This window comes from Rattus norvegicus, chromosome 1, assembly GCF_021556685.1.
Source record: "Rattus norvegicus strain SHRSP/BbbUtx chromosome 1, alternate assembly SHRSP_T2T, whole genome shotgun sequence".
Lineage (NCBI taxonomy): Eukaryota > Metazoa > Chordata > Mammalia > Rodentia > Muridae > Rattus > Rattus norvegicus.
In genome coordinates, this window is record NC_141534.1 from 185,599,431 (window position 1) to 185,619,476 (window position 20,046).

Consider the following 20,046-nt stretch of genomic DNA (forward strand, 5'->3'; position numbering starts at 1 on the left):
GGATCACTTAGAAGACATATTTCAGACTGTATCTATGAATTCCCAGGGGCGTTTGTCTGAAGAGGGACAATCTACCTTAAATGTGGGCAGCACCATCTAACAGACTAGGATCCCAGACTGAATGGAAGAGAAAAGGAAGAAGTCAATCTGGCATCAGTGTTCATCTTCTTTTGCTTCCTGTCTGGGGATGTAATATGACCAGTTGCCCCACTCATATTCCCTCACAGCTAGAGCTGTTCTCTCCACCATGTGTTCCCTGCCACGAAGAACTGTACCCTCAAACCTATGAGCCCAACAAACCCCTCCTTCCTTGAATTTCTGCATCAGCATTTTCTCTTTTGTGCTATTATCCTGGGAGTAGAAATATGGAGGCCTCTGCTGCTGTGTTCTTGGGGGCTACCAGGAAGCCAAACACATCTGCTTTCCTCTGTGTTTGCTGCTATAACAAAATACTTGAGACTGGATCATTTACAATGAAAAGAAATGATTTGTTTTCCGTTTCAAGGTTGTAAAATTCAGTATCAGGGTGTCTCCATCTTGCTGCATGTGTGAGGGATGAAGAGGAGAAAAGGGAGGAGAGAGAGGCAGAAGAAGAGATAAATTCCTGAGATAAACACCTTAATCCTCTCTTTATGAGACTGAAATACCTCACATTGACAAAATTCAATATGAATTTTGATGGGGACAAACATTCAAGCCATAGCAATGTCCTTCTAAGTATGAATATGACAGGAAGGGAGGATAGTCCAAGTGAGTTTCCCTGGAAATTCCTGTGAAGAAAGGATAGATGGCAGGTAAATAGTTTATAGATGATAGATAGATGATAGATAGATAGATATAGATGATTGATAGACAGATAGATAGATGATAGAAAGATGATAGATAGATAGGTAGACAGACAGACAGACAGATGAACAGATAGGTAGACAGACAGACAGATGGACAGATAGGTAGACAGACAGACAGATGGACAGATAGGTAGACAGATGATAGCTAGATGGATAGATAAATAGACAGACAGACAGATATCACTGAGTCTCCAGCTATAGTCATCTGTTTTGCATGATGGTGTCTGAGTGCTGTTGTCCATCAGTTTTGTTTCCTCTTGGAATGTGTCCTTGTGACCTGTGGAAATGTATCAGAATTGCAGAGTATCAGGCCCTACCAGGAGCTGAAACTGAATCAGAAACTATCCTTTGTTTGCTGTTCCCCAGTGGCTTGTGTGTTCATTAAAGTTTATAGAATATAGCTCTAGACAGGGGTACAAAACTTTTCTGTAAAGCAAAAGTATGTTTTTTAGGATTTACAGGCTTTGCTAACCTATCACTGTTGAGTTTTACCAAAGACCCAGGAATAGGTCTGGACATGTTTCAGTAAAACTTTATTTATAAAAGCAGGCAATGGATTGGGCATAGCCCAGGGTCTGTGATTTGCCAACTCCTGATCTATATTTCAATTTTACAGATAAAAAAATGGATGATTTTTTCTCTTAACAAATATGTTTGCTGTCAATTGAAGATTGTAAAGATCTCTTATATATGTAGTAATATATATTACTACATAAACGTGTGTGTGTGTGTGTGTGTGTGTGTGTGTGTGTGTGTTCTAGCTTTTTAAAATGACATTTACTGAATGGTATTCTGTCCTCCCTATACATGTGTTTATGGGAGGCTGGTCAAGTCAGTGAAGATCTGTCTAAAACATCTACTAATTATTATTTCCTATCTATCTATCTATCTATCTATCTATCTATCTATCTATCTATCTATCTATCCATCCATCCACCCATCCACCCATCCATCCATCCAATCTCCCTCACAATCTCTTAGCTTCTAAAAGTGCTATTTATGAGGCTGGAGAAATGGTTCAGAAGTTAGGAGCACTTGGTATGCAATCATAAGGATCAGAATTTGGATCACAGCATCCGAGGTAACAAGCTGGACATCTCAGATATTTTTGTGACTTCAGTTCCAAGGGAGGCAGAGACAGAAAGATGGCTGGGGCATGCTGGCTCCCAAGCTTAACCAAGAAACCATGAGCTTTGAGACCAGGAGAGTCCCTGTCTCAAAGTGATATGTGAAGAGTGATGGAGGGGAACACCTGGTGTCCTCTTCTGCTCTCTGCTTGCTCATACACACACCTGCATACACACATGTATATGAACTCAAACATTTAAAGATATTGTTTAATTGCTGTAAAGTTCCTCTGTTCACAACCATGATAAAAGAGGAGCTGATGCTTATTCACTTCGTAAACTGTGAGGCAGACACCTTCATGTTCTGCTGTGATTAGATACTAACTAGTAAATCTCTCTAAGACTCAGCTTTCCTGCCTACAGAATGTAAACAAACTGACACCTGTCCCATACAAGTACTTAGGAAATGCTTGGCTAGTAAGAAGCACCAGTAATCCCAAACCTTAAATATTCCTGGGTAAAATGACCTAAAGTTGGGAACTAAAGGAGCTGGTGTGGTCTAGATATGGCTTGAATGTCTCCCATAGGTCCTTGTGATGGATCTGGCAGTACTGGGAAGTGGTTGAGCTTTCAAGAGGTTGATCCTAATGGGAAGTCACTGGGGACATTTTCCTTGGAAGAGGTTAAGGTCATTCATGTGTGATCCTTCGAGGGTTATGAGATCAGCAAGCTAGCACCCCCCACCCTAGACTCTGCTTCCTAGTTTCAATGCCCTCATCAAAATATGACTCCATTCACTGCCCTCAGCAGACATCAAAACCTTGGCCTGCTTTGATCTTTCATACTTTCTCTCCCTCAGGTATTTTGTTACAGTGATGGAAAGCTAATACACTCTCCAAAGGTTAGCCACGTTGAAACTTAAAGGCATTGCCTTCCAACATTTTCTTCTAGGGGCAAACTATTTGTATCTTTACCTACCAATCCCCTTGGAGTTACTTCTGTTGGAATTTCTGGACACAGTGAAGGGTAGTTCTCCCATTGGTAGTGGACAACAGGATACTCAGGAAAGGGATGCTTCTTCCTTACAATTACTTTTGGTCTGATAGGAACAAAGTTCCAGCGCTGGTCCCCTAAATGGCCCTGTTCCTTCAGTATAGGCAGGGTATAGGTCTGTAGTTTGTGTCAAGTCTCGGGGTGTGGTCGAAAACCCAAGTTGTTCTGGAGTTGGTCTCAGCTCATCAGAGGAAGAAGAGGGGAATACTTTCTCCAAGAGGTGAGAAGACTCAAGGGGTCCTGGGGAAATGAAAGTATCTTTAAAACTCCCCACCACTGTTCTCCGCCCACCTTTATTCTTTTAATTTGGGTCTCCACACCACAGAGTGGTGAAGTGGTCCAGGCATCTCTTTTCCCACCTCCTACCTGAGGAGGAGGAGGATGCTAATTAAAACAATGGGTAGCCCAAAGCAGGGCACCTTGGGCTCTGGTTTCTATAGAAACACAGTCCTCCTTTCACCTTTCAACACATCTCTCTGTCTCCTGACAAACTCTATTCCTGGAGATGTGAATGGCTCTGATCTGAGCTGCCAGCATTCCTACTTGTCCCCAGCAAAAGCTGTTTGATGCATGCCAGGTAATAATAGCCACTGAGTGCCGTGCCAAGACTCAAGTGAGGACTTTGCCAGCTTGATTCCAGCATGTCCTTACATCTATCCCTTGGGGTAGTTACTAATTGTCAGACAAAACAGACCAGAGGGACAGGTGGCCACACCTACTCTGGATTACAGGTGTCTGAGGGGGACTAGTTCAAGGACACCCTGAGATACCGAAAGTCACGGATACTCAAGTGCTTCACATAAGATGGTGCAATGTTTCCTAGAACACACCCTCGTCCTACCATGTTACCCAGGACATGCCCTCTGAAGAGTACGTTATCTTATACTGCTCACAATCCCGTGCTCTGGTCATGCTACTGATACAGCTGTTGCATCCTCTGGGGACGACGAGAAATCTGTGTGCATCTAATACAGACTGCTGTGGTTTGAATAAGAATAGTCCCAAAGGCTCGTATATTTGAATGCTTAGGGAGTGGCACTATCTCAAGGACTAGAAGGGCTAAGAGGTGTGGCCTAGTTGGAGGAAGTATGACACTGGGGGTGGGTTTTCAAGTTTCAAAAGCCCACGCCAAGTTCAGAGACCCCGTTTCTCTCTGTTTATGGGTCAGGATGTAGTCTCAGCTACGGCTCCAACATCTGCCTCCATGCCACCATGCTTCCTGCCATGATAACAATGGGCTAAGTCTCTGAAACTGTAAGTAAGCCCGCAATTAAATGCTTTCCTTATAATAACTGCCTTGGTCATGGTGTCTCTTGACAGCAACAGAGCAATGACTGAGATGCAGAAAATATTTATCATTTGATTATTTACTTTGTGCATGGGAGTGCAGGCACATGTGTGCTACCACACTCGTGTAGAGGGCAGACAACTTCTGGGGAGTCAGTTCTCTCCCTCTACCTTGTCTCCTTAGGCAGGATCTCTCTTGTTTTGCCACTGTGGTTCGTGAGCTCCCGGCAGATAGTCTTAAGAGTGATGGGACTGTAGATAGGTACCGCCACATCTGGCTCTTTATGTGGGTTCCATGTGGAACCTGGGCCATCGTCAGACTTACGTGGGAAGCCAGGCAGGCCTTCCAGCATCACTACTGGCTTCATTAGTCTTTGACAGAATAGCACAGTCACCGCTGTAGGTTCCTGTGGGGAGACATTTGGTACTTCACACTGTTAGCCTCTTGCTACTACTGAGGAGGCCAGTAGAAGCTGTGACTGCTTGATCTCATATTTGCAGTCCTGCTGAGCTTCTCAGTGGCTACAGTGGGCCGGCTGTGCACGCACACAGCTCGCCCCATCAAACACATGCACGTCTCTCTCGGGTCAGGAGTTTGCTGCTGCAGGAGCTTGCCCCACCCACACAGCACAGTCCATACTATCAAACACTAAATGCTCTCAGGAACAACCCTAGGGAGAAGGCTCAGTACTAAATCCTCCATTGTAACAATTCTGAGCTCCCGGTGTCCCCACTGTTAACATGGTAGCCTTATCTGCCTTAGTCCTTTTCCTTTAACTTACATTTCTTGGGGCTGTCTTCCCAGTAAGTCATCTGCTTCCAAGTTCCCTCCTTGAATCTGCTTTTTGGGGGGCTCTAAGACAACAGAAAGGCAGAAGCTTGGAGGAGTTGCCTGGTTCTTGTCTGAGTGCAGCTGAGGAAGCGTGGGTCAGGATTTGGGCTGTGATTTCTTCAGTGCTAGAGCTCGTGAGCCTGATCATTGTTCATCCCATCTTGGCTGCCATACCCGTCATCCACCTGTCCTCTCTCACATTTGCCTTTTATGCTTTTGTTCTGCTCAGCCCCAGGAAGGATGATGGTAGCTGTCGCCTTGACAGAATCTAGAATCACCTGGAAGATGGGCCTCTGGTCATACCTGTGGGAGATTAGGTTGATGTGGGAAACCCCTCTAAAATGTGGCCAGGACCATTCCCTGGGCAGGGTATCTTGGGTTGTATAAAGCAGACAGTGAGCGGGCACTAGTGTGCACACATTGCTTTCTGCTTTTTAACTGTGGGTGTGATGTGAACAGCTCCCCCAAACTCTCCCTGCCTTGACCTTTCTTCCACAACTGTCCCTTAACTTCAAGACAAATAAACAAAACAAAACAAAATCCCCAAATCCTTCTCTCCCTTGCATTATTTATATCAGGGTATTTTATCACAGCAACAGAAATGAAACCCAGACAATACTTATTGTGGCCAAGAGAGGCAAGACCTTTTTAGTCTGTGTAGTGTCTCTCTGAGCAATGCACGGCTGATAAAAAAGCTAAGCCATGAATCTGGTGTGGGACAAATGGAGTTTTATGGAGAACAACAGACATAGAATAACTGACCATGCTATGCTGCTTAAATCAGGTGGACACGCAGCACATACTCCATGTTCCTCTGTGATGTGACACATGGTGCTTGACGTTCACAGTGTCTTTTCAACATCTAAAGTGAGGAGGGATCATAACAGATCCTATTTCAAAAGGTTGCTGTGAGGATTAAATAGCACCTGGGTTTATCATGGCATTTGGCAGGTGGTAAGCCCCAGTAAGTGCTGGTTTTATTACTGTCGTTAAATATAAACAGAAGTCCTGCTGTTGGGAGGATGGGAAGGAGATGTTATTTCACCCTTGGAAAATCAGGAAGTAGAAATTTAAGCCACATATGTAGAATCCAAGTTGTTGCCTGGTAGGCACGAGGCTGTGGGTTCAATACAGAGAATGAGTTAGGACTATTGGTAGTCAAGAGGCTTCTTCTTGTTTTCTTTTAAAGATCTATTTATTTATCATACACAGTGTCCTGCATATACATCTGCATGTCAGAAGAAGGCACCAGATCTTATTATAGATGGTTGTGAACCACCATGTGGTTGCTGGAAATTGAACTCAGGACCTCTGAAAGAACAATCAGTGCTCTCAACCTCTGAGTCATCTCTCCAGCCCCCACCAAGAGGCTTCTTAAGCAGGGGAGAGACTATCCAAGAGACAGAGTGAGAGACACAACCTCAATGGACCCCATCTGAACCCTGAGATCCAGCTATGTCTGAGGCTGGAACTTCTGTTGCTGACAACCACAGCCATCTAATATAAACACCATTCCTTTCATGTGGGGTCATCTCTTTTTTTTTTTCTTCTTTTTTTCGGAGCTGGGGACCGAACCCAGGGCCTTGCACTTGCTAGGCAAGCGCTCTACCACTGAGCTAAATCCCCAACCCCATGGGGTCATCTCTTAGTCCTCAAGTTGGTAGTGTAGTTCAGCTGTTCCTCCTCCCCAGACCACACCTTGTATCAATGATGTCCAGCATGACATTGTACAGTCTGATTACCCCACTATGTTAACTGTGTTTTTCAAAGATAGTTTGCCCTGCATACCACACACCTTACAAGTTCTTCATACAATCAGTTTCTTCTTTCTTCATATTCTCCATGTCTCCGCCTCTTAATCAGAGTAGGTGTTTGTGATTGCTTCCAATCAAGATATGATGGTGAGTTTAAAATGTCAACTGCTATCTACAATCACCTGGGCTAGGAACCCCAGAGTAGGGCATACCTGTGAGGGATTACCTTGATTAGGTTAATTGAGGCGAGAACGACCTGCCCACTTCCAGTGGGCAGTGAGTGGTACCACTTCCTGGGTTTGGGTCTCAGACTGCATACAATGGAGAAAGGTAGCTAAGCAGTAGCATGCATATGCTGTCTGTTTCCTGGTTGTTGTTGCCATGTGATGCTTTAAACTTTGATATCCTCCTCCTCTTCCTCCTCCCCTTTCTCCTCTTCCTCCTCCTCTTCATCCTTCTCCTCCTCCCCCCACCTCCTCTTCTTCCTCCCCTTTCTCCTCTCCATCCTCCTCTTCCTCCTCCCACCTCCTCTCCCTCCTCCTCTTCCTCCTTCTCCTCCTCCCCCCACCTCCGCTTCCTCCTCCCCTTTCTCCTCTTCCTCCTCCTCTTCCTCCTCTCCTTCCTCCTTCTCCTCCTCCATCTTTGAGAGAGAGTTTCACTGTGTAGTCCTGACTTTCCTGGAACTCTGTAGACCAGGCTGGCCTGGAACTCAGAGATCTGCCTTCCTCTGCTTCTTGAGTGCTGGGATTAAAGGTGAGTGACACTACACCAGCAAACATGTTCTTCTTATGCCTTGTCCTTGGAAGTCATGGAGAATAATTTCTGCCACCCCCCCCCCCCCCCGTGTAATGTCCCTTTTCCTATTGCTGTGATAAAATACTCTGATGAAAGTAACTTAAGGGAGGACTTATTTTATCTCATGGTTCCAGAGGACTTTGTCTATGATGACTTGGCCTAGCCCTTGGGTAGAACACTACTGTGGCATGGCTAGCTTGGAACCAAGCACTCAAAATATTAGTTGGTGGGAACATTTCATATTTAAACCATCACATCAGCTACCAGGCTATGAGGAAGCCCAAGTTAGCCCCCTGAAGAGGCAGATTTGCTGAGGCCTCCACGGATAGTGAAGAAGTCCTCAGCTGTCAGCCAGCACCAAATGTCAAACATGGGAGGGAATAAGCCTTAGACAGTTTCATGCCCTAACCCTTTTTTTTTTTTTTTGGTTCTTTTTTTCGGAGCTGGGGACCGAACCCAGGGCCTTGTGCTTCCTAGGCAAGCGCTCTACCACTGAGCTAAATCCCCAGCCCTCATGCCCTAACCCTTAAGTATTCCAGCTTAGGTCCTACGTGCATGGAGCAGAGTTGAGTCATCCTTATGTGGTCTGACCTAATATCTTACTGCATGGAAATCTGTTATCAATAAACATCACTGTTCTTGGTAGTTGGGAGAGTGTGTGTGTGTGTGTGTGTGTGTGTGTGTGTGTGTGTGTGTGTGTGTGTGTGTGAGAGAGAGAGAGAGAGAGAGAGAGAGAGAGAGGGAGAGAGAGAGAGGGAGAGAGAGAGAGAGAGAGAAAAGAGGTCAACAGTGAGTATCTTAGTCAATAACTTTCCACCTTATGTTTTGAAATGGAGTCTTTCAGTGAATTCAGGACTAATTGACTAGACTGGCTGCCCAGTGAACCCCAGGGATTCACTTGATTACACACACACACACACACACACACACACACACACACACACACACAGAGTTGTAGAGCAGTTTTCTCCCAGATTGAAACATTCCATCCTGCCCAGAAGTTCATCGCTGAAACTGACCAGATTCTCTGGACCCCCTCCCTCCCTCTTAACAGGCAGACAAGCCAAACTGTAAAGAAGACAAGACCAGACCAGCTGCCTGGAAAAAGCAGAAACCAGTGGAGGTGTCCGGAAGAGAGCAACTCAGTCATGTGGAAGGGACTTCCTCTGACCTGCTGTACTGCCTGCAGGCTGTGTGATGAGCTTCTGGTTCCCAGTTTTTGTGAGCTGTCACCTGTGCTGGGGTAGGCTTTGTGATGCAGCTGTCTTTGAGTCGCTTCTGTTCCTGTAAGTAACTGCTCACACACACTTTTTTTTTTCTTTTTTCCTTTTTTTTTTCCGGAGCTGGGGACTGAACCCAGGGCCTTGCGCTTGCGCTCACACATACTTTTGAAAGTGTCCCCAATTATACTCATTGGTTTGCCAAATTAAACTTTGGTAGTATCTGTACTTTAGTCTGTTGTGAACTCCTTATCTGGAGGTAAATAAGACATATATGTTGGATTTCTCCAAGAAAAGTCTTGTCACAGAACACACACACGCATGCACATACCACACTTTACACTAGGATTACAGATACTTATGTGAGGCCTGTCTTTTTACATGAGTACTAGGGATCCAACAGCAAGCACTTTACTAAGCCACCCTCGTCTCTGGCTGGATTGCTTTATTATGCATACCAGCAGCCAAACACCTTCCCATCTTCTGTCATGAAAAAACAGATAACTCCAATGCAAGTCACAAATAAATAATCTTTTATTTCAACAACAGATAACTCCCCATCACAGAGGACAATACGCTGTGGAGAAAGATACAGAAGCATCCTGTGAGGGAACTCTATTCTAACTACACTAAAGCCTTAGCACATGAGACATGACTGTGGTGCACACAGAAACACAGAAGGATCACTGGAGTCTGGTTTTGGGGAGAGGTCATGGTGGAGGGATGTAGTACCATTCTCGTCCCCATGCCAAACCCCCAATGGGTTATAACCACCACAATTCAGTCAGACATGTTACCTCTGCTCTATCAAAACCCTATTATGGACATATGTGAACTATCACTACCTCAGGTTGGGTCTCTGATGTGTGAGAGGATATGGGGTAAACTTGCATTGGATAAAAGGCAGAGGTAAGAGAGCTTCATGGATGGAGGTCCTGGCTACTGCCTTGCTGTCTAATGGGATGAACAGGCACACATGTACTTACCCGTGAGGGCACACTCACAATAACACACACACACCCACAGGGAGTCCCAGCAATAAGTTAACACAAGGACAAAGCAGCTGAGAGTGTGCTCCTGACACGAACTTACTGTCTTTTGCTACCCTTTGGTCTCTCCAAAGGGTCTAATCTATTTATCATATTTGCTAAGGAGAAAATAAAGATACTTACACCGTTGGAGAAGGGACCCCAGTTAACAGTGGCCTGTTCAGAACTTTCCTGGAAGATATGGTTTTGAAGTGGGGAATCAAGCCCCCCAAATAACAGCTGAACTCTTGGTAAACTGAGTCAGGCTCTTCCTAGGAAGGCCTCCTTTCTCTGGCCTGAGGGTTGAAAGTACATTTTGGGACATAGGTGTGGATAAGAGTAGGCACTGCTAGTAAGTCCCACAGCAGAGTCTACCAGGCTTGTGATTTATGCATGAATGGAGTGTCTGGAAACTTCACAAGCTTCCCTCAATGAGGGTGGCTGTTTCATGATCAACTGTCAGCTGGCTCTCGGTACAGAGAGGGCGTTGTGTATGCACGTGCACATGTGTGAAAGTATACGTAGGTGTGGGCTGAATATTTATGTGACACATTTTTTTCCTCTTTTTTTAACAAATGAAGGTTGCCTTCCTTATGGCGATCAGGTCACCTCCAGCGAGGCCGGAGACACTCGGTCACACTCAGCCCGGGACCTCAGGCTATGCCACTGTTCCACAGCAGTGCGGTGCGTGTTGAGCATTCGCCGCCAGTGGTTGGATTCCGAGGGGCCGGAGGAATACTGGCCGATGACGATCCTCCCGATGAAGTCGTTGCTGCTTTTCATGTTGTGACCGAACACTAGAGAGCCAGAGGAGTGAGGGCAGGCAGGGAAAGTGGGGGAGCAGGGGAAATAGGGTGGGAGGTAGGTACAAGACAGAGGTCATTAGTTCACATACTGCTCAGCGGCAAGCATGGGGTTGTTATTTTGGGGACATTGCTTCTTTTTTTTTTTTTTTTTTTTCCGGAGCTGAGGACCGAGCCCAGGACCTTGTGCTTGCTAGGCAGGTGCTCTACCACTGAGCTAAATCCTCAACCCCGTGACATTGCTTCTTTTTATGAGGACAGTCTTCTAAGCACAGCTGAGGCTCCTAAGCACTGCTGTCCCTTACCAAGTCAGCCATTCCCATTTACCAACCTTTGCACAGGATGTTCCTTCTTTGAAATGTGCCACTCACAATATGCGACTATGAAGTTACACCTCACTGATTTACACATTGCCTATAGAATTCTGTGAATGGACAGTTCTGGTGAGACAGCCAGCTGTCACTATAGTCCAGCTAAGTGGACACACCAAGGTTTTTTGTGTGTGTTCTAAGTGCCCATACATGTGCCTATGTGTGCATTTGCAGAGATCAGAAGAGGACGGCGAGTCCTGCTCTGTCATACTCTTCTTTATTTCCTTGTGAAGGGTCTCTCAGTGAACCTGGAGCTAGACTGGTGACCAGCAAGCCCAGTGATCTTCCTGTCTCTATTCCCCCAAAGCACTTGGGTTGCAGGCACGCTCTCAGCTCATGCTCAGCTTTTCACACGAGTGCTGGGGATCTGAATTCAAATCCTCATGCTCTCATAGCAAGCACTCTTACCCACTGATCCAGATCTCCAGGGTCAAACAAGGGTATGCTAACAGCGGTATTATTGATATCATGGTTTGAAAAATACTTTACTATAGAGACTTGTCTTTCATCTACTACCTATTAGATGCCAGTAGCAGCATCCCTCAGGCTGTGACAATCCCAAATGTTTCTTGACATGGCCAATAGTCTTGTAGGCAGGCAGTCAATCTAACTCAAGTGAGAGTAACTAGGGTTGAACTAAGAGGATGGACGTTCTGAGGTGAATCTTAGGACTCTGAAGCAAGCAGGGGCGATTATTAATCTCAGCTGTCAACTTTGAAGAATCTAGGATCCCCTGGAGAGACTGGCTCCTGAACATGCCTATGGGGGATTATCTTGTTTAACTGAAGTGGAAAGACCTGCCCACTGTGGGTGGCACCATTCCCAAGGCTTAGGTCTTGAATTATATGAAAAAGGAGAAAATTTGCTGAACATATTGATTACTGTTTCTTGACCAGTATCCAATGTAATCAGCTCTCTCAAACTTCTTCTGCTTTGACTTCCTACCATAATGGACTGTACCAGAACTGTCAGCTAAAATAAATATTCTCTCTCTCCCTCTCTCTCCCTCTCTCTCCCTCTCTCTCTCCCTCCCTGTTGCTTTTGTCAGGTCATCTTATCATAGCAAACAGGAAAAGTACTTATGACATAAGGCAAACTCTCTTATGCCTCCCTTTCCCCATTTAGTCGAGACTATTCTCACTTTGTCTTCAAAGTTGATACATGGTGGAGATAAATTATGTGTGTAGGGCTCCCAGCACGCAGTGGCAAGTGATATATTATTGTTTTGATCCTAAATTTCTGTCCATTGACCTTATTAAAAAAAACCACTTCCTCTTTTTCTCACAATGAAGGCAAGTTCGCTGAGAGAAATGGCAGGGTAGTTTCTTCCTCGCCTTGTCACAGCTGTCTCTCAGAAGGATTCTCTGCTAATTCCAATGCAAGCTTAATTAGTTAGTGTCTTTGAAATCTAATGAGACGGTTGGGCTGATTTCTCTTCCTGGCCAAGTTCAGCCTCATTTTTTATCTGTGTAGATGGTTTAAGTGTGCTGTTTCACTAATGGGGAAGCAGGCTGTGCCTGTGCTATAAATGAAAGGCTAAAGAATGGGAAATATCACGGATTCGCCCAGCCTGAGCCAAGCAACGTCAGGTTAGATCCCAGGAGGGGTACTGAGTATCACACAAACCAGCTCAAATCCAGAGCCCCAAACATAGCTTAAGTGCTAGCAGTGAACCTCCATTCTCCCTTGTGGGGCTCACATAGAGAATTCCAAATGATAAGCAATGGGGGTTGGGAGAAGAAAAGTGCAAACACAAAGTCAAGAACACCATCCAACATCTGAAAACCAAAATACCTAGTGAAACGGGGCAGAAGAACATGATGCTTGCTCGAGGGTGTCCGGTGCTTGTCAGCTCTGGGGGCAAAATTGGAACATGTATACTTTTTATTCAGCCAGTAATGAGCTTGGTATCCATAGATAGATCTCATTACACGAAGGTCCCTTATGACAGGAGGTTGCAATGGAATCTTGGCTTAGTGAGAAAATTGGTAAGGTGATGCATCGAAAAAAATGTTTTTGTGTAGGTAACAGTCAAGACCCTTTCTGAACCATGTTTAGTAAGGAACATAAGGCTTGATTTTGCCGGACACGACAGGTTACCACAGCTCATGCCTACAGTCTCAGCATGTGAGCAGTTAAGGCAGGAGAAATCCTGTGCCAAGCCAGACTAAGTTATAGACTGAATCCCCATTGCAGGAATGCCAAAGACAAAACTGACAGCACACAGAAGCATCCCTCAAGTGAGCATAGGTCTTGTATCCTGGAGAAAGAAGTTTTAAGGAAGGAAATATTGGGTTGAGGGGAAGGCTAAGTCAATTAACTGTTTCTCTGTTTAAGCATGAGGGCCAGAGTTTAGGTCCACAGCATCCACAGAGACATTTCAGGGTATTCCCTGGTCCCAGCCTAGCTGCATTGGTGAGCTCCAGGTTCAGAGAGAAAGTCGACCTCAAAAAATAAGGAGATTGAAGAAGACACCCACTCTTGACTTTTGGCCTTAACATGCATATGTACACACATGTACAAATGAACATGTGTGCACAATATAGAGAGACACAGACACAGAGAGACAGAGAGAAAAAGAAGAGACAGACAGACAGGCAGAGAATAGAGACACAGAAAGACAGAGAAGAGAAAGAGAGAAACAAGGAAAAAAATTTAAACATTCTCATACAATGAAGACTGAGTTGGTTCAACTTTTGGAATGGGTTCAAACTAAAAAGCAACTTGTAACCCAGCACATCTGCTCTAAGAATGTGTCCCACAGCACCACCTACAGAGCCAGATACAGATAAATACATACGAGAATATTTTATACAGTAGGAATTGACAACATAAAGCTTCCAAGACAAATACACCCCTCCACCTATTTTTGTAAATAAAGTTTTATCAAAACATAGCCAACCCCATTTGCTTACATAATGATGAACTTGTGCTGCAAGACAGGGATGAGATCTTTGTGTTGCTATGGAAAAAAGCCATAACCCAGGGGCTTGCAAACAATAGAAATCTATTTCTCATGGTTCTGAAGACTGGGCAGCACAAGATCAAGACACAGTGTAGTCTCTCAGTTGGCTTTTTCATTTTTGTTGTTTTGTTTTTAAAGACAGGGTTTTCCTGGCTGTCCTGGAACTCACTCTGTAGACCAGGCTGGCCTTGAACTCTACCTGCCTCTGCCTCCCAAGTGCTGGGATTAAAGGCTTGTGCCACCACTGGCCAGCTGAGATGGCATCTTCTTACTGTATAGGCACACACTGGGAAGGATAAGTCAGCTCTCTGAGGCCTCTTTCATCAAGCCACATATCCCAAAAGTGAGTGCTCTGTCCCCATGACTTAACCATGTCCCAACAAAACCACATCCTGATAGGGTGACACTGGGCCTTAAGGCCTAAGCATCTGGATTTAGTAGCATGTGTAATGGCGAATATGTAAGCCACAAAAATGTGTTCAAGAAACATTACATAGGCTGTGAGCCTCCAGATATTCACTAGCGGATCCTTCCTGGAAAAAGAAATGCCAACTTAGGATACTGCTTGCAAGGACAGAAAACAACGGGAATGAAGAATGAAGAAGTCTCTTGGAGCTACCAGCATCCTGCCTGCCCCACAGTCACCCTAGAAACTGTTCCTGGCTTCTGTGGAGCTGGACCCACTTTGGACACCATGGCAGCATACCCAATCATGCCAACCTGTCTGTATAGACAGTGTGATTGATGGTGGGTGACTTCACAAGGGCCTGGAGACTGGTGATAAGCTACTCAGGGGCTTACCTTTGCCTGTGTGGCCATACCCACTGAATTTCCCAGACAACAAGACTCAAGGCAGCGTCCCCAGTTGCCAGAACTATGAGCATGCTGCCACTCAGTGCGACAGGAATATCCCTCAGGGGGGATGGCTGGATGCCTGGACTGAGTCTCTCTTAGACTCCGCCCTATTTGCCTGGCTTGGTCTGTTCAGGTAGCTACGAGAAACTGCTATAAATTAGGCAGCTTGAAAACACCACAAACTCATTTCTTATGGTTCTAGAGCCTGGGAAGTCCAAGTCTGAGGCATAACACATTCAGAGTCTGGTGAGGAAGGCTTAGTCTCTTCGAAGATGGCTCCTTCTTGCTTCACTCTGGGTGGTGTGTGAAGGAAGGATGAAGAAAGTCTCTGGTCTCTCCCCTAAGACCATGGGTCCCGGTCCTGAGAGTGGAGCCCGATCACCTAACATCCCCTGGAGGTCCCATTACTCTTCCTTAGCAGCTCATTTACACCATGTCTTCAACTTAGAATATGATTTGCAGAGCCCAACACCAAGAGTGGAGAGCATTAATTAACCTCTGATGGCTTATGATGCCACGGGATCCATAGGACTGCTTGAAAGGAGACAGAGCCACACATTCAAAACGAGGGGGCATCTCCAAGACACACAGTTCACCTAACTGTCAAGAGAGCCTTTCTCTGGAGGGAAAGCCTACTTTTTGTGTTACATAAGTCTATAAGAATTTGAACTTCGTGTAACGAGCACATATTATGTTGGAAGAAAGCAAAAACAACCGTTATTAGAGAATTCACATCTAAATTGCCAGAAGAGAAGGAAACGGAAGCATTATAGCCTACGCTTCCCAGCCCAATTTGCAAAGTAACTTGGCTGTCGAATTATTAGGCCTGGAGAGGCGGGAGTTCTCCTGGTGATTCAGCCCTGGTGGATGGGAAGGCTGCCTCTATGGCCATCTGAAGTAACTGGCAGGCACCGGCACTTGCAAACTGCTTAGTAAGTTATGCAGTCCTGACAGTCTGTGGAAAAATACACAATTTTGAACGCAAATGTTAAGTTGAGGTTGAATAAAGTTAATGGGATCGAGTGTAAAAGCAGTGGGAGAAAAGTCCAGAGATGACATCACCACAAATACTTAGTTCTGTGTCACTGCAGAGAACAGAGAATTAAGATTAGAGGCCAGGTGTGGTGGCACATGCCTTTGATCCCAGCATGCAGGAGGCAGAGGTTGATGGATCTCTGTGAGTTCAAGGCCAGCCTGGCTTACATAGTGAGACCTTGTCTCGAAAACAAAACCAAAAGATTAGAATGTAGCCTGCTGGGGCATCTCTGTCATCCCAGCCTATATGAGTCAGAGGTAAGAGTATCAGAAGTTTAAGATGAGTACAGACAGCATCTCAAACAAGCAAACACAAAAGAAACTGGTGTCTGAGGCAGTGGGGCAGATATCCTGCTCCTCCACCCATGGCTTAAGGAACCAAATCCTATAGCTAGTAAGTGACACAGTATTGAAGCTAAGGAAAGCAACCCCTTCTAACTAGATCCTTATGTTCCTTTTCCTTAGAAGGCATTCTCCCTGCAAATATTCTTCACTGGTTGTCATGGAGCATGCATGTAAAAGCAGACATTGATGTATTACTGTAACACACATGCACACAAGCACACATACACACAGACACATGCATACTCTCCTACTTGTCATTTAAAATCAATTTCCCAGAAGCCTGTGTAACCCAGAACATAGACAGTCAAGACAGATATCACAAACACAGGTATCAGTGTGTACCATCAGGAGGAATCCTCGGGCCCTCCCCAAGGACCTGTTTACACTTCATGGGTTTTGTGGGCCTCAGTGTGACAGTGAGAAGATGGTGGAACCTTTAAAAGGCAGAGGCCAGAGCAGGCGTTTAGGTTATTGGGCTCCTGTTTTCAGAAGGGAATAAGGTAGTGCTTAGGGGACCCTGGTGTGGTGTTGCAAAAGTGGGTCATTGTGGAAGAGTAAGTTAATTTCTCTAGCCTTCCATCTTGCCAAGTGACCCCTGGCCCTTGATGCCTTATTGAGATCTTTAATAAGAGACAAAACGTTGGGGTTGCTCAATCTTGACTTTCAGCCTCTCTGTGTTTTAAACAAACCTCTTATCTTTAGAACATACCCAGCTTTGGGTATCTTGCTATAGTAATGGAAAATGAGCTAATAAGATTGGCCATCTCCTCCCCCCATCTGAAATAATACAAATTAATGTGGTGTACTGTGACTTTTGGGCAGCAAAGAGTTGGAACAGAATGAGGGCTCCTGTGGAAGAGAACATCAACTCTCTTTGTAGAGAGATGGAGATTCACTCTGCCTTGATTCCTTTCTATAATTATGACTCTCAGTCTACAAGTAAGCTCAACGCTCCACGGCGAGTCAATGGACACATGAGAAGTTTTGTTTCAGTGAAAGTCTAAGGGGAAAGTGTTCAGTAGGAGGGATTTCTCCTTGGGCAGAGTCCTTTTGCCTGTTCCTCAGCTGATGAGAGCCTCTGAACCATGGATCTCAAGAATCCCGACACTGTCGCCTACTTTGGACAGCACACTGAAATCTGGTTCCCCTTCTCAGGCACTGAATAGATTTGACCCCCACTCTGCCCTGTGGAGTCCACTTCCTGAAATTTTGGACCCAACTTATCTCTAAAGAGTTGTTAACTAACTGCAGACTTCTGGCGAGAGAAAGAGGGAACGTCCTGAATTCCATAGTCCAGCTCTAAAGGAGCAGTGACGGCGTCCTAGCTTTATTGAACATGCACTATGTGTTAACTGTGGGTTAACCCACATGGAATCTTCAGATGAGCTCTTTCCAGAACAGGAAACAGTTTTCAACACTGGACATTTGGGACTAATCAATCTGTGATGTGAGGGATTAGTCATCTTGAGAAATGTAGGATGCTGATCAGCATTCTGGATTCTGCCCACTAAAAGCTGGTAACACACCTAACACACCTAACACACACACACACACACACACACACACACACACACACACACACACACGCACGGTGGGGAGGGAGACAGAAACAGAGAGACACATGCACACAGACTGGGGAGAGAGAGAGGAATATAGAGAGAGGGAGGGAAGAGACAGAGGGAGAGAGGGAGAAAAGAGAAAGAGAATGAGTGAGAAAGAGGGGGGATAGAGAAGAGAGACACACATGGTGGGGGGAGAGTGAGCCCAATTACCCATTTCACATCTGGGAAAACTGAGGTCCAGGGAAATAATGAGAAATCTCTTCAGGCGCCAGTCAAAATCTAGCCACCCCAAACGAGCTGTGGTGAGCTGAAGCATCCAATGTTAACACTTGCTGTGAAGATGAATTCATTCTCCCTGTTGGAGCTAAGCTCCTTTGGTTGCTAATTCACTTTGCCAAGGCAGTTCTAGAAGGGAAGCTGGATGCCTTCAAATATGGGTGTGATAAATGCTACAAGTCAAAAGGGGGATGGTCCTCTGCTTTGTCAAGGAGAACAGGCTCAGTTTCCTCTTGTGCATGCTGGGCCATAGGTAATTACAGGTTTTCCTCCATGTCCTCAGACCAGTACTGCACTTGCAGTGTAACCTTAGGCCTGGAGCACAGCATAGGCCCCTCCTCCCATCATGTGTGGGACCCTAACAAGTTCTTACTACACTTGGAGGCCGACCTCTTGGGTGCTGGAATTGTCTCCCCATTTCTAGAAAAATAAAGGTGGTCAGCTAGCAAGACCCATCCTAGGTCATTTTACCATCATGGGGAGTAGGGAGGGCCTACATTTCAGGATGTTCATGAGTTAACCCCTGAGAGACCCACAGGGTTGATGCATCTGGTTCCCCCGACCCTTGCACAGGTCAGTTCTCCACACTCCAGCAAGGTGATCCCCTGTTATCTTTACTTTTTGCAAAATCTTTTCAGAAGCAAATGCCCTTCTTCTCTTTGTCCTTTCTGAAATCAGTAAGTGGCTTCAGGCTTGTCTCCACAGCAAGTTACCTCAGGAGGCTGGAGATAGGGCTCAAGCAGGAAGACTTGGGCTCAATCCCAGAACCCTTGTAAAGAGCTGACTATGGTGGTGTGTGCTTGCCATCCCAGAGCTGGGGAGGAAGAGACGGGCAGGTCCCTGGGGCTCATTGGCCAGGCAGCCTAGCCTACCCTAAAAGCCCTGGGTCTCCGTGAGAGAGTTTGTCTCAAAAATCAAGGTGGATAACTTCTGAGGAATAGCAACCAGGGTTGACCTCTGACTTCCAGACACTCAAGCAAACACATGTATGAACACACACATGAGCCCCTGCCTCCATATACCGGTTCTATCTAGCCCCTTTCTGGGTCTCAGTTTCCACACTAGTCAATCCATGGGCACATGCAGGTTTTGTGTGCCTTGTCAGATGCTGTTTCCCTGGGCTGAGGCAGAGAGCACTTGCTTGAGAGATTTCACCCTGACTCGATGTCTTCCTTAGAAGCTCTTCTGGCTCTGTTCATGCTTCACAGCAGCTACTCGTGTTTTCCTCCACCTTTTCCCTTCCACAGCCATAAGGACGGTCTGGATAACCACACTTTCACCACTGAGAACCAGCATCACTGATCCTGACCTCTGCCATCCAGGCACTGGGAAACTGCTTATTCCACAGCTCTACTGGGCAAGATATGGTTCACACGCCCAGTTCGCAGATGGGATAGCCAGGGCTCAGAGGCAGAAACAGAAAGCGAGGCACCACTGTCCTTTCCCTACCTTGTCCCTCCCATAGGGAGAGCACAAGACTGAGAGTACAGTGCAGGACAAGCTGGGGAGATAACTCAGTCAGCAAAATGCTCCCCACACAAGCCTGAGGACCTGAGTTCAATCCCTGGAGCCAGGCACAGGTACACACCTGCAATCCCATTGATGGGGAGTTGGAGACAAGTGGATCTCTGGGGTCACTGTGAACCATTCTATCCAACCTACAAGCTTCAAGTTATGTGAGACACCCTGTCTCAAAAACTGAGTGGGGTGTGATTGACAAATACAGCCAATGGCTCTCTCTCTCTCTCTCTCTCTCTCTCTCTCTCTCTCTCTCTCTCTCTCTCGTTACACACAAGATATACAGAGGCTCCTTGATTTACGATGCTTGTGTCCCAATATACCTATCATTACTTAGAACAACCTGGAGGGGGTTATTTTAGTTCACAATTCCATGGTTTAGTTCATCACAGAGAAGTCAACTTGGCCAGATCTAGAAGCCGTGCTGTTCAC

General features: G+C 45.8%; 1 protein-coding gene across 7 annotated transcripts in view; it reads right to left on the bottom strand.

Annotated features, from left to right (window-relative positions):
- Positions 1–9,366: 9,366 nt before the first annotated feature.
- The window catches only part of Syt17 (synaptotagmin 17), a 66,328-nt gene continuing 55,648 nt past the window's right edge, over positions 9,367–20,046 (bottom strand). For 6 of the 7 annotated variants that reach the window (XM_087610159.1, XM_087610188.1, XM_087610134.1 and 3 more), the window contains one exon: positions 9,367–10,681. In XM_087610159.1, coding sequence (XP_087466285.1) covers positions 10,485–10,681 — 197 coding nt within the window. In that variant the 3' untranslated portion in view covers positions 9,367–10,484. The remainder of the gene's footprint in view (positions 10,682–20,046) is intronic. The other variant, NM_138849.2, reaches the window with a different exon arrangement.